Below are 15947 nucleotides of genomic sequence, written 5' to 3'. Positions count from 1 at the left end.
ATGATTTTTAGATGTTTTGATGATAAAACAACTTTTAACTTTTAATATTATTTTACTGTCACAGTAAAAAAAAAATACTGTAAGTATAAAAATAAAATTAAATAAATAAATACTTTTTTAAATATAGAATATCTACAAAATGAACTGTTTCTCATCCCTTTTACACTCTTCCAGTCAGTATTAGTGGCATCAAAATGCGTAAGAAGTTCTTTATTATATTGTGTTTATTGAATGTCAAGTCAAGTCAAGTTTATTTGTATAGCGCTTTTAACAATAGACATTGTTGCAAAGCAGCTTTACAGAATTTGAACGACTGAAAACATGAGCTAATTTTATCCCTAATCTATCCCCAATGATGAAGCCTGTGGCGACAATGGCAAGGAAAAACTCCCTCAGACGACATGAGGAAGAAACCTCGAGAGGAACCAGACTCAAAAGGGAACCCATCCTCATTTGGGCAACAACAGACAGCATGACTATAACATTAACAGTTTCAACATGAAGTCAGTTTCGTTGGTGTTATAAACTCTTCATTGATGGAAACTTGAGTGCAAAACTGTTCATGACAACTGCAGTCCTAAAGTTAGCAAGTCAACTGTAGTCCTCAGCCATAAAAGCATTACTGTAAGAGTCCAGAGCGTCCTCCAGGTGTGACTTTCAACTGTCCACATGGGGCCGTCCTCCACAGGAGCGATGCAATGAGACTCCAACCAGACACAGGGCACCAGGATGGGTCAAGCAGGTCCGAGGAGCAGAAGAGGTTCAGCATCTCGATCCCAGGACCGACATGTAACTCAAAGGGACAGATTTTTTTTTTTTTTGGGGGGGGGAGAAAACACAGGTTGTTAGGTATGCCCAATGTCACCTGAATAAGTGTAGGCAACAGGTGTCAATGTCTAAAAATAACACAAGTATTAAGTCTGTGTGGTAGGCTTGCAGAGACGAGAGTCCTGACATCAGGCATAATACACAACAATGGCATGTTAATATGGTTAAATATCATGACCTGCTCTGGCTGGATGCTTGATTGGGTGATGGGAGCACACTCCTCAGCAATGAGACAGTTGGAATTATAGATCAGAGTGAGTGCAGGCAGATGCAGATGGGACTCTTAGGCCTGGCCAAGACAATTCAGTAACATTTCACCGGGTCTGGGAATGTCTGACGGCCGATTCCCTGCAGGCTATGAGAGCCAGTCGAGGTCTCCAGCCTCTCCACCAAAAGATTTCCTGTTGACTCCATGTAACTCAGAGAGACAGATTTGGGGGGAGAGGGGGAGAGAGAGAGAGGGAGAGAAAAACACAGGTTGTTAGGTATGCCCAATGCCACCTGAATAAGTAGGAACAGTATACATATTGCACTGAGTACAAGCAGGGACTTCGGCAACTAACTATGACAGCATAACTAAAAGGGGAGAGCCAGAAGGTAACACAGGCATGAGGGAGCCCCGGGACATAAAGCAGCCAGCCACTGCACCGTCAACAAACTCGAGTGAGCAAGCGAGTGGGGACTGACAGCATCCATACATCCCAGTTTACCAAAACACTCTGTCTGAGGATCCTCCGGATCTACTCCTTTACCTCATAAACACCATTAACAAAAGGCTTGACTAAACAGATCTGTTTTCAGCCGAGACTTAAATGCTGAGACTGTGTCTGATTCCCGAACACTACTTGGAAGGCTGTTCCATAACTGTGGGGCTTTGTAAGAAAAGGCTCCGCCCCCTGATGTAGCCTTCACTATACGAGGTACCAGCAGATAGCCTGCACCTTTTGATCTAAGTAGGCGTGGCGGGTCATAGAGGAGCAGAAGTTCACTCAGGTACTGTGGTGCGAAACCATTTAGTGCTTTAAAGGTCAATAGTAGTATTTTATAATCAATATGAAATTTGATTGGGAGCCAATGCAGTGTGGATAAGACAGGGGTGATGTGGTCATATTTTCTGGTTCTAGTAAGGACTCTTGCTGCGGCATTTTGAACTAACTGGAGCTTGTTTATGCACTTATTGGAACATCCAGACAGTAAGGCATTACAATAATCCAACCTGGAGGAAACGAAAGCATGGACTAGTTTTTCCACGTCATGTAGTGACATTAAATTTCTTATCTTAGCAATATTTCTGAGATGAAAGAAAGCTATCCGGGTAATGTTATCAATGTGAGTTTCGAATGAAAGACTGGGGTCAATAATCACTCCGAGGTCTTTTACTGCTGCACGTGAAGAAACAGAAAGGCCATCCAGAGTTACTGTGGAATCAGAAAACTTACTTCTAGCTATATGTGGTCCGAGTACAAGTACAGTGGTGCTTGAAAGTTTGTGAACCCTTTAGAATTTTCTATATTTCTGCATAAATAGGACCTAAAACATCATCAGATTTTCACACAAGTCCTAAAAGTAGATAAAGGGAACCCAGTTAAACAAATGAGACAAAAATATGATACTTGGTCATTTATTTATTGAGGAAAATGATCCAATATTACATATCTGTGAGTGGCAAAAGTATGTGAACCTTTGCTTTCAGTACCTGGTGTGACCCCCTTGTGCAGCAATAACTGCAACTAAATGTTTCCGGTAACTGTTGATCAGTCCTGCACACCGGCTTGGAGGAATTTTAGCCCGTTCCTCCGTACAGAACAGCTTCAACTCTGGGATGTTGGTGGGTTTCCTCACATGAACTGCTCGCTTCAGGTCCTTCCACAACATTTCGATTGGATTAAGGTCAGGACTTTGACTTGGCCATTCCAGAACATTAACTTTATTCTTCTTTAACCATTCTTTGGTAGAACGACTTGTGTGCTTAGGGTCGTTGTCTTGCTGCATGACCCACCTTCTCTTGAGATTCAGTTCATGGACAGATGTCCTGACATTTTCCTTCAGAATTCATTGGTATAATTCAGAATTCATTGCTCCATCAATGATGGCAAGCCGTATCTGGCCCAAATGAAGCAAAACAGGCCCAAACCACGATACTACCACCACCATGTTTCACAGATGGGATAAGGTTCTTATGCTGGAATGCAGTGTTTTCCTTTCTCCAACCATAACACTTCTCATTTAAACCAAAAAGTTCTATTTTGGTTCATCTGTCCATAAAACATTTTTCCAATAGCCTTCTGGATTGTCCATGTGATCTTTAGCAAACTGCAGACAAGCAGCAATGTTCTTTTTGGAGAGCAGTGGCTTTCTCCTTGCAACCCTGCCATGCACACCATTGTTGTTCAGTGTTCTCCTGATGGTGGACTCATGAACATTAACATTAGCCAATGTGAGAGAGGCCTTCAGTTGCTTAGAAGTTACCCTGGGGTCCTTTCTGACCTCACCGACTATTACGTGCCTTGCTCTTGGAGTGATCTTTGTTGGTCGACCACTCCTGGGGAGGGTAACAATGGTCTTGAATTTCCTCCATTTGTACACAATCTGCCTGACTGTGGATTGGTGGAGTCCAAACTCTTTAGAGATGTTTTTGTAACCTTTTTCAGCCCGATGAGCATCAACAACGCTTTTTCTGAGGTCCTCAGAAATCTCCTTTGTTCGTTCCATGATACACTTCCACAAACATGTGTTGTGAAGATCAGACTTTGATAGATCCCTGTTCTTTAAATAAAACAGGGTGCCCACTCACACCTGACTGTCATCCCACTGATTGAAAACACCTGACTCTAATTTCACCTTCAAATTAACTGCTAATCCTCGAGGTTCACATACTTTTGCCACTCACAGATATGCAATATTGGATCATTTTCCTCAATAAATAAATAACCAAGTATCATATTTTTGTCTCATTTGTTTAACTGGGTTCTCTTTATCTACTTTTAGGACTTGTGTGAAAATCTGATGATGTTTTAGGTCCTATTTATGTAGAAATATAGAAAATTCTAAAGGGTTCACAAACTTTCAAGCACCACTGTACTTCAGTCTTGTCAGAGTTAAGCAGAAGGAAATTAATAAGCATCCAGTGTCTAATGTCCTTAACACATTCCTCAATTCACCCAATATCACCCAGACGGAGCATCTCATCTCATTATCTCTAGCCGCTTTATCCTTCTACAGGGTCGCAGGCAAGCTGGAGCCTATCCCAGCTGACTACGGGCGAAAGGCGGGGTACACCCTGGACAAGTCGCCAGGTCATCACAGGGCTCCCAGAGGGAACATATATAAAGAAAAAAAGTAGTGGACCCAAGACAGAACCTTGTGGAACACCAAACTTTACCTCAGTACGTCTAGAAATATCACCATTTATATCAACATACTGATAACGATCAGTTAAATAAGAGCTGAGCCAGGAGAGGGCCGTTCCCTTAACTCCCACAACATTTTCTAGTCTATCCAGAAGAATGGAATGATCAATGGTATCAAATGCTGCACTAAGGTCAAGCAACACAAGCAGCGAGACAAAGCCCTGATCAGACGCCAACAGTAGGTCGTTTACTACTTTAACCAGTGCTGTCTCTGTGCTATGATGAGGTCTAAATCCTGACTGATACATTTCATGGATGTTATTCCTATGTAAATATGAGCATAACTGCTGTGCCACAGCTTTTTCAAGGATCTTGGAGATAAAGGGGAGGTTTGATATTGGCCGATAATTGGACAGCTAACAGGGATCGAGGTCAGGTTTTTTAATCAAGGGTTTGATAACTGCTAGTTTAAAGGATTTGGGTACATAGCCAATTGTGAGATAATAATTTATTATTTTTAGAAGCGGTTCAATTACTTCAGGTATTATCTGTTTGAATAGACGTGTAGGTAAGGGATCTAGTACACAAGTTGAGGCTTTTGATGCCGAGAACGTATTTGTATAAATTTTTATATAATAATTTGCAATATATACAATACATGCAGTGCTGTGTAAAAGTCTTAAGCACATAAAGAAATGCTGTCGACCAAAAATAGCTTAAAAAATAATGAAATGAAATGTTTCAACATTAAAAATACCATAAACTGTAATCAGTAAGCCATAATAAATAAAACAAAGTCGATATTTGGTGTAAGATGAACCTTTGCTTTAAAAAAATATCCGTCTCAGGTTCAGTTTTATAAGGAAATGAGCTGTAGGTTTTACTGAGCATCTTACAGAACCAGCCGCAGTTCTTCTGTCACACTCACTTCTTCATTTTACACCAAAACTTTTGCAGTAGCCTTCATTATGTTTTCTTTTTTAATCTGAAAAGTGCTCTCTTATGGAATATGCTGCTCAGATATAAACTAACATTTTTTTCTGTAACATTTAATTTTGTGCTGGAAAAAAGTGAACATTTGGAACTCTAAAACGTTTCTGTAATGTTTTGACTTGATAATGAATGTAGAAGTCATAAAATAGAAATCTATAACAAAGTTTGTATGAAAAAAATAGGGAGCTAAGACTTTTTCACAGTACTGTATATATATTTAGTTCTTTAATGATTTTATTTAATAACCCTTCAGCATTATCTCTCTGTCTACACACACTCACTCACACACACACACACACACACACACACACTCCTTATCCAGGAGAAGCCGTATCTGTACACACAGCGTAACTCAGCTGTCCAGCCAGAGCATGAACTCCGCAGTCTAGACATACAGACTGATCCTAGGATGGCTACCGGTTTTCCATGTAACGTTACAAGTCCGTCTCCCTCAGTGCCCACTTCAGGTGAAGCTCTCTCTCTCTCACACACACACACACACAGATTAAAGGTCTGGTTTGTAATGTTTAAGCTGTGAGGTGAACATTAAAACTACTCCATCTTCTGTTGTAGTGCATTTCCTCCGACCTGCAGACATCAAGGTGGTGGCAGCGTTAGGAGACTCATTCACGGTCAGTTATTATCCATACATGGCCACACACACACACACACACACACACACACACACACACACACACACACACATCCATGCAGTAATGTGATTCATGGCAGTATATGATACACTGTTAGGCCCCGGTCACACCGCCCGAACTTTGCTGGAGCGTTCCTGGAGCGGTGAAAAAAATTCATCACCGCTCGTAACCGTTCACCACCGTTTAACAAAAGTTGGCCCCCGTTAAAGCAACGCCATATACGCTCGGCCACTGCTGATGTTTCTCGAGGGGCCCTCCTACCGCTCCGAAAGTTTTGAGCTGCACAAAATATTGCGACCGGTGAGGAGGGGGCAATTTTCCGCCCCGGCAAAGTTCACCCCCGCTCGACCAACGCCCAGTCAAAGTTTGGCACCGCTAGACGCAAGTTCGTGGACGCTTGGGTCCGCTAGGCCAACGCAGAAATCTTGAACGCTGGACCACCGCTGCTTCGCCAGCGTTGCCCGGGCGGCGATTAAACGTTGCACAAACTTCGGTGGAGCGGTTGTAAGCGTTTTACGAGCGGACACGGGGTTGCTGGAACGGTGTGGGGCGTTGAAGCAGCTATCCATGGCGGCGATGAACTTTGGTTTGGCGTTGGTATAGAGGTGTCGGAGCGGGACCAGAATTTGGCTATAATACGGGGAGAAATGGACCAGGAGCTCATTTGGAATCGAGCTGCCATTGAGTTCAGACCTCATCTATATCGAATTTGCTCAAAGTTACAGTAAAACTGTATCACCATGGATGCTGAGAGACTTGCTATGATTGGTGCTAAACCAACTTTATACCCCCGCCGAGCCAAAGCCCGCATGCGCAGAACGCCGCTATACCAATGCTCGCTACCGCTCGCTACCGCTAAACCAACGCTAAAGCAACGCCGGCTTCAGTGGTGCACCGCTAAGCCAACGCCCATGTTTTCGATTTTTTTTCCCATTTTGTGTGCGGTGACGAGCGTTGTCGAAATTCGGCCCCCCCTCCCTACCGTTCAAGGAACGCTCCAGCATAGTTCGGGTGGTGTGACCGGGGCCTTATCTTTAAACATGAATATCGAGAGCAAAACAGTCATAGCTCCATCTTTCTTCTTCAATACATAACGTGTGGTCTCATGTGTAAGGACGTACGGTCTCACGTGTGATTCATTATGCCCCACCTAGATTATTGCAACTCCCTTCTCATTGGCCTCCCGACTATATCCCCTCAAAGACTACAATACATTCAGAACTCTGCAGCGAGACTCATCACCCATACCAAACCATCTACTCATATCACCCCCATCCTTTCTCAGCTTCACTGGCTACCTGTTCTGTCCCAAATTAAGTATAAAATCCGACTACTCACCTTCAAAGCTCTCCGTAGCCTTGCTCCTCCTTAAGTCCATGACCTTCTGACTCCTTACACTCCATCCTACTCTCTCAGATCCTCTAGCCATAATCTCCTAGTTGCCCCTTGCACCAGACTCTCTACCCTGGGTGGCAGGTCCTTCAGCACCATGGCCCCCAAGCTCTGGAAGTCCCTCCCTCAACCCCGCCATGACTGATCTTCCCTTCCTTTCTTCAAATTACATCTCAAAACCTTTCTGTTTCATGAACACTTCTCCTCCTCTACCACTGCATAAACTTACCACTCTTTAGCAACTTTTGTGTGTGTGTTCTGTTTTCTTGGCTGATGTAAAGTGACCTTGAGTTTGAGAAAGGTGCTATATAAATGTAACTTATTATTATTATTATTATTATCCTCCATCCATTATCTGTAGCCACTTATCCTGTCCTACAGGGTCACAGGCAAGCTGGAGCCTATCCCAGCTGACTACGGGCGAAAGGCGGGGTACACCCTGGACAAGTCGCCAGGTCATCACAGGGCTGACACATAGACACAGACAACCATTCACACTCACATTCACACCTACGCTCAATTTAGAGTCACCAGTTAACCTAACCTGCATGTCTTTGGACTGTGGGGGAAACCGGAGCACCCGGAGGAAACCCACGCGGACACGGGGAGAACATGCAAACTCCGCACAGAAAGGCCCTCGCCAGCCATGGGGCTCGAACCCGGACCTTCTTGCTGTGAGGCGACAGCGCTAACTACTACACCACCGTGCCACCCTCTTTAAGAAGTGTTACTCATGATTAGTGATGTCTCTTCCTTTGTTTGCAAACAGGCAGGAAATGGAGTGGGTGTCAATCAGAATAACCTTCTTGGTGTCTTGACGGAGTATCGTGGTCTGTCATGGAGGTAAAGTTCTCTCTCTCTCTCTCTCTCTCTCACTCTCTCTCCCACACACACACACATTGAGAATGGCAATAAAATTTAACTAAATGTTTTTCCTCACTTTGATACAAGATCAATAAAATGTCTGTTAATATTTGTTTCTTGTATTTTGTGACTTTCCCTGTAGCATCGGAGGCGATGAGGATCTCTCAACTGTGACCACCTTAGCAAGTGCGTACAAAATCACTCTTCAGCGTAGCATCTAACGCACATTAAACTCACCCTGCACTGCTACAGGAAATCCTGACAATACTGTTATTACCAGATAAAACTGTGATATGATCTTGCTGAGCTGATAAAAGTCACCTCAGAGTTGATTACAGTTGATTACATGTTAGACGTTACTGATATCAGATTACATCATCCTTCGTGTCTGGCCTGGTAAACCATGTGCTCTGTGTGGGATCATGTTTATGGAGGAATATCTGGGATTACTGTAACTAAATTAGTGTTGTGTGCATATTAGAGATGTAACAGAATGCTAATACATTATTATATACAGTGGCAGAGGTGGAAAGTAACGAATTACATTACTCGCGTTACTGTACTTGAGTAGCTTTTTTGTGTACTTATACTTTTTCAAGTAATTTTTAAAGAGTGTACTTTTACTTTTACTTAAGTATGTTTTCTTTTAAGTAGTGTACTTCGGTACATTTTACATCACAACCGTTACTGAGTAAAAAAAATAAATAAATAAAAAATAAAAAAGGCTAAAACGGAGAAGGGGAAATGCGTTCTGGAAATGAATCACGGGAAGGACAGTTGTCGCGCGCGCGAGTCTCACACAGACGATGGCGGACATGCACCGGCGCTTTAAGGGGGGGGGGGGCTTCGGGGGGCTCACGCCCCTGGGCCACAGCCAATCAGGGGCCTTGTAATATTAATAAAATAATAAACTGTCGGAATCGTGGGTCTACATTAATGTACGGATAGAAATAAGGTTAGAAATAAATGAGCGCACAGCAGCCTGCTGTAAGAGACATGGTGGATGTGGTTCGCGAAACGAACACCCACAACTGGACCAGAATAAAATGGAACAAAATGGAACGTCACGCACGAAAGCGCGCCAAAGACTGCAGACTACTGAGACACACATTTAGAGGCTTTGAAAGATGAAGCGTTCACATGTTAGCGGGGCGCATAAAAGGAAAAAAAGAGAGAGATGCAGGTAATGATAGAATCGCTGCCTAAAGTCACAGACTTTTTTAAGGTAAGGATCACCAATCTGTTCAGAATATCAGCTACTTATCAGTTATCAGCCTACAGCAGCTAGGCTCTGTGCAGCTAGGCTAGATATGCTATGATCTGTCCAACAGTAAAATAAATCAGTTGTGATTTGAATACGTGTCGTGTGATTTGAGTTATAATCCTGTTAGTATAATAGCATATTTCGATGGGGATAATAAAATGTCTAAAACGGCATCTACTGAAGAAATTGATGAAAAGATTGTAGCCTATAATGTTGACAGTTCGGGCAGCAGACAGAGTAAGCATACTGAGGGGAATAGCAATACAAAGCTAGCGCAGATCCACATTTCTCGCTAGCTGTGTTGGGTGTGTTGTTAACCCGTGTGGATTTAAGTGAAATACTTGAGAAGTTCTGTGGTCAAGACAGCGTTTTAAGGTAAGGACGCTTGATTATTAATGTTTGCCCGCCGTGGCTTGTTGTTGACGAAAGGCCCACGTGATTTTGCCTTATGCAGCTACTGCTAGCGTCATGCTTTGAACTAGGTTAAGCTCATTTGCGCTAAAGGATGGGTTTATTGAAGGACTTTGATGTAGCTAGTTTCTTTTTAAAAAATCGTATGCTCAAAACAGTATGCCCGTGTTCATCATGTTTAACTTTTTTCTTGATGGAGTGCGTGAAATAGGGCTGTGCGATGTCCCCTTAATTGGCATCGACGATGTTTACAGTGCAAACATCGTGATGGACGATCATATCATGGGCGGGGGGGGGGGGGGGATTTTAATACCACATTATTAAATATATTATTATTATTATTATTATTATTAAAAGTATTAGATACTCATCCGAGGCTTTGGCACGTTAAGAAAAAAAAGCGCTAGGTGATGTGGAATATTTGGCCTTGATAACGGATATGTGGTCCGGCTGCAACATGATGCCCTATATGTCAGCTACCGTACATTATGTGGACCGAGAGTGGGCAATGCAGTCCAAATGCCTGCAGACGAGTCTCATGCCAGAGACACATTCAGCGGACCATTTAGAAGACGCATTGCGCGAGACACTTGCCGAATGGAAAATAGAGGAGAAAAAGATCGCCTGCATAACAACGGGGCGAATATTGTCGCAGCCATCAGGCAATTGAAATGGCCGTGGTTAAGTTGTTTTGGGCACAATTTGAACCTGGCCATAACCAACTCGCTTGCGCAGCAGAGGGCCAGTACAGACCGAGCGTTTGGAGTTTGCCGAGCAGTCAACACTGCGTTTGCGCACAGCTGGCTTCGGAGAAATGAGCTGCGCAAAGCGCAGGTGGAAATGAACCTCCCCGAGCACTCACTGATCATGATAAGATATTAATCTGCTCTAACAATGAAAGACTAGTATTCAAACTATGAGAAGAAACTACACTTAAGCTATTACTCATTGTTTATTTACACCATATCAATTGAAGATGCGTTTCGGCCTTTAGTGCGCACTTGAACGCGCTAATTTTTCCAATTTATTAGTGTTTGAATTATTGCACCAGCTTTTAAAATCATGATTTAATATTGTTGTTTGTTTTTTTTTACTGTCTTTACATTTGTCAGAATCACCTTCATTCTTCCATTTGGTTTGACATTATGGCTTAGAGTGGACCATTTTGAGTCTGAAAGTAGGCCTATTTACCAGATTAAAGTTATTTGACTTCTGCCGAAGTCTGCGCTTCACTGCCGTTTGATCTCATCTCATCTCATTATCTCTAGCCGCTTTATCCTTCTACAGGGTCGCAGGCAAGCTGGAGCCTATCCCAGCTGACTACGGGCGAAAGGCGGGGTACACCCTGGACAAGTCGCCAGATCATCACAGGGCTGACACAGAGACAAACAACCATTCACACTCACATTCACACCTACGCTCAATTTAGAGCCACCAGTTAACCTAACCTGCATGTCTTTGGACTGTGGGGAAAACCGGAGCACCCGGAGGAAACCCACACGGACACGGGGAGAACATGCAAACTCCACACAGAAAGGCCCTCGCCGGCCCCGGGGCTCGAACCCAGGACCTTCTTGCTGTGAGGCGACAGCGCTAACCACTACACCACCGTGCCGCCCCACTGCCGTTTGATAAGGTGCAATATTTCCCGACTGTTAATAGTGGCTATTTGTTTGAACAACATGATAAATTTTACATTAAAAGTATAGTGTAGGCTAAAAAATGAAGTCAAAATTTATTATTAGTAGCATACTGTATTTGTGTAACCACATGTTATGTTCACTAGCACGTCCCTGCACCATAGCCTACGTGAACAAGCGGTAATAGGATATTACTTTATAATGATTTATATAATTATGTATTTATAATATGTTATATATTTATATATTAAACAAAAGTAACTAACTAAACTAACAAAAAACTAACTTTTTAGGTTAAATAGGCCCAGATGATACCGTATATGCATGATTATGACAGGAGGGGGCGTGGTATCATGATGGTGGCTCTCCATCGTGATGGATAACCACCATCGTCGATGGACGATGGCATCGTCTATCGGCACAGCCCTAGCGTGAAATATTGTTGCAAGCAGGGCTCGAAATTAACTTTTTTTTTTTCTTTGTGTCCCCCAGTGGTCCCGAATTCTGTGTTGTACTGTCCCGAATGGAAGCAATAGTGTCCCCATTTTTTTCCTCTCTGAAATAACCAGTGGTTAATATTATCATATGAAGTTACTATTACATTTGTAATTATGTGATTTTGAACCCTTTATATCATTTTTACAATAAGTCACAAGACACAAGCGACACATGTCCTATACATCATCTACTTCAAAATTACAGTTATTGCATTTTCAGTTTATTAAACTTTGGCGATCTCACTGTATGAATAGATACCCGTTTATTTAAAGGGGCCAACTAGCTCATTCAGAAAATGTTTCAACTCCCTACATCTGCAGTACACTTTAGTTGAAAATAAGACCCCTTTTATGTTCATTTCATCTACTTATACCTTGAATATCTGTTGGCACTTATAAGGCCAACTTATCATTTTCACCATTACCGTTATCCATTTTTATGAACTTTCCGTTATCCATTACCGTTATCCATTTTAATGAACTTTCCGTTATCCATTTTATGGACTTTCGCTGCCGAAACGTGGGTGCAAATGTTAGCAACATCAGCATAGTGGCAGGTCCGAGCCTAGTTGTGCTGCTGACTGACTAAACTTTCTGAACTAGAAAGACACCAAGAAAACTCACTTATTCTGTTGAACGGTATCTTCCGTCAATATCATCCACATCATTCTTGTTGTATTTTATAACGTGTCTAACAGTGTTCATTAAGTTCATTCAGTTGCTAGCGTTGCCTGCAGACCAGGCGATGACACTTTGGATCCTGAAGGTCCCGGAGACGTTATGTCTGGGCTTTCAGTTTCTTCCCCGCGGTCGGTCCGCTTCAACCACTTAAGCATTTTTGTTCTGGCCAGAGTCGGCGCAGCGTGTGCGGTAGCAATTCCATTCCAAGTCCATATAATGCGTACACCGGCCGAAGATTCTAGAACAGAATGCGCTGCTCTGTAGCCTACGGATGCAGGTGCATCGAAAGTGTAGCTACTATGTATTTTTCGCTGTTAACGTTTTAAAATTAAAATTGACAAATTAGGTGAATGTCTACGTATGTGTTACGGCTTTGTAAATAATATTAATGTAGAACTTTTTTTCTAGATCTATTTTTTTCCATTGTCCCGGGATTGTCCCAGATATGATCATTTTGTGTCCTGATGACATTTTTTATGGTCCCCGGGACGTCGGGACACCGTTAGTTTCGAGCGCTGGTTGCAAGTGGTATTTTGATGCAGTCATGTCAAAAAGGCAGTTGAATGCACGGTCTCATTCAAGGAGAAGGAAGACTTGCATGATGCTTGAACATAGATCGGTAAAATAGACCCTAGTAGGACTTGGTTTCGTGTATTTCGGTCTGTAGAGTTATGAGTTTGGCCGCTGTCCATGGTGTTTACGTTTCATGTGGCCGCCGAGCCAAGTACCTTGACTTGCAGTGAATGTTTGTTTTCATGCCGCCGAGCTATTTTTATGTATTTTATTTTTTAAAAGGACTTGTCTGTAGGTGTGTGTGTGTTTTATGTTTACAACACATAGGTCTTGGGCGGCACGGTGGTGTAGTGGTTAGCGCTGTCGCCTCACAGCAAGAAGGTCCGGGTTCGAGCCCCGTAGCCGGCGAGGGCCTTTCTGTGTGGAGTTTGCATGTTCTCCCCGTGTCCGCGTGGGTTTCCTCCGGGTGTTCCGGTTTCCCCCACAGTCCAAAGACATGCAGGTTAGGTTAACTGGTGACTCTAAATTGAGCGTAGGTGTGAATGTGAGTGTGAATGGTTGTCTGTGTCTATGTGTCAGCCCTGTGATGACCTGGCGACTTGTCCAGGGTGTACCCCGCCTTTCGCCCATAGTCAGCTGGGATAGGCTCCAGCTTGCCTGCGACCCTGTAGAACAGGATAAAGCAGCTAGAGATAATGAGATGAGATGAGACACATAGGTCTACATTATAGCGCACGCAGGCTTGTGTGGTTATCTCTGGCCATGCCCCTGCGTGAAAGTTACTCAGTATCACTGTCCTCTCCGTGGTAATAATCAGAACCGGCTCTGTAATGATAATGCGCGCGTTCTTCTCTCCCTCTGTGGTCGGATGTGTTGAGCGATGTGAGCGTGGGCCTTGCGCAGCTACGCTGAGCCAAACGTAACCTATCGTAGGCTTCTAGGCTAATTATGCACTTACACTGTAAATGCTTGACACGTATTGCAAATAAAATAAGAGTGTTTTCCTGGCCAACGGTAAAGGTAGGGTTGACAGGTAGCCTATGAGGGGCCTAGCCCCTGGGCCACGGGTGTTGATAAAGCGCCCCTGCGGACATGGAGGAGACCGAGGAACCTGTGGTGGACGACCCTGCAGAAAATGCAATTTCTTCCAGTAATGAAGTGCACCCCTGGCCCTACATACGTGATCACTTCAGCTTCGTAGAGAAAAGGGGTGACAGTTTCATTATGCAATGCAGATTATGTGTGCCCAAGAAGACAACCATTGCGGCATACAAAAATTCGACGTCTAATCTGCGCAAGCATGTTGAGGTAGGGCTTTGACTTCGAACTTCGATATTCGAATACAATTCGAATGTTGTGAAAAAAAGTGATGTTCGAACGAATATTAGGCAGCTCTAAATATTCGAACCTGTATATGGTATCATTAGGCATAATTCTTTTATTTTTGTGAATGTGGTTGTAAACGTTTTCAGTTCAGGTCGCAGGTTTTTTTTTTTTTTTAACGTCTGTGGAATTTATGTGAATCGCGAAGGTCATTGTCTTTTGTCTTATCTGGGCACCTGTAGACGTTAGCGTCAAGCTGGCACGCATTGAACAATGGAGTCAGATGCTAGCATGTTGGAGATTTGCACTCCGGAGAATTTAAAAAGTGATGCGTGGTGCTATTTTGGATTCGAAAAAAAAGATGGAGAATGCGATAAAAAAAAAAGGTTACCTGTAAAATATGTGGAAACAAATTGGCCTATCAATCAACAACTTCAAACTTGAGGGCCCACTTGAAGACATTGCACGCGGGAGCGCTAGAAGGTGAGAGGGGGCTGCGATACGCCGGCAGGTGAAGATAGACACTCTATTTCCTAATATTAACTCTAATATTTTTCATTTCCTCATCAGAAGTCAGTCATTTTTGCGAGATTGGACAGAGTCTGACTTTATTAAGTACAACATAGGCCTACAATAAATGAAGTGTAATGTAACTGCTGATGTGATTAAATGCAATATAAAATGTGACTTTTTCTTCTGAAAATATCGGTGTTTGTTTTTTTTTCTGCAGATATTTGGTTGGTTTTTGTACACCTGATGTTATAACATAAATGAAATTACTAACGTAGACTATGCGACAGTGCGCAGTAATGCTTTCATGTGCTGTTATTTTTGTCAACTTTGGATAGTTGCTAAAAAAAAAAAAATTATTAGTTTAATTGCGCAAGTAGCCTATAGGCCTAAATTAATTTAGCCTACACATGGTGGAATTTACATACCATGAAGTTCATAAGTTAATGAAGTGAGCACGTAAAACTAATCTGTGATCTTATAACATATCGTGTCCGTGTTTGTTTGAATTGTGAATCAGAGACGCGAGCAGGAAGCAGTGACATGACAGCTGACACCGGTCTCATTCAAAACAAACATTCTCAAAAGCCAACACGAATGGGCTCGGAACGGCAGTGTTATAAACTCACAGATTAGGTGTAGGCCTAGCAGCACCTGCTCATTTTGTAAACGTTCCCCTTTGATTGTCAGTGAGGCTACAGTTTAGAGGCTTTCATCAGTACAAGCAACCAGGAAACCGAAGGAACAGCGTTTCACACAAAAAAGGCAACGGACAAACGACGAAGTTTGTGGATTATGTAACGTTAAAAGTGTCAGCCGGTGTAATGCCAATTACTACGACACTGCACGTTTCATTAGTAGTGGTTGTAAAAACACGCCTGAATATTTCATATTTCCTGCACGTAATCTTATTGACATTGACTGAACACTGCCCCCTGGTGGACTGAATATCATATTTAATTTTGATGCCGAGGTGTTAGTGAGGCATTTAAGAATAATATAATTAATAAAAGTTCGAATACTATTCG

At 42.8% G+C, this 15947-nt stretch overlaps 1 protein-coding gene across 1 annotated transcript in view; it reads left to right on the top strand.

Annotated features, from left to right (window-relative positions):
* Positions 1-15947, top strand: part of plb1 (phospholipase B1) — a 120915-nt gene that overhangs the window by 55956 nt on the left and 49012 nt on the right. Inside the window, exons 11-14 of the mRNA XM_060934831.1 lie at positions 5494-5638; positions 5745-5803; positions 7986-8059; positions 8223-8266. Of these exons, the coding sequence (XP_060790814.1) occupies positions 5494-5638; positions 5745-5803; positions 7986-8059; positions 8223-8266 (322 nt within the window). The remainder of the gene's footprint in view (positions 1-5493; positions 5639-5744; positions 5804-7985; positions 8060-8222; positions 8267-15947) is intronic.

This window comes from Neoarius graeffei, chromosome 11 (assembly GCF_027579695.1).
Source record: "Neoarius graeffei isolate fNeoGra1 chromosome 11, fNeoGra1.pri, whole genome shotgun sequence".
Lineage (NCBI taxonomy): Eukaryota > Metazoa > Chordata > Actinopteri > Siluriformes > Ariidae > Neoarius > Neoarius graeffei.
The sequence above is the reverse complement of the archived record's forward strand: the minus strand, read 5'-3'. Positions and strand labels throughout refer to the sequence as shown.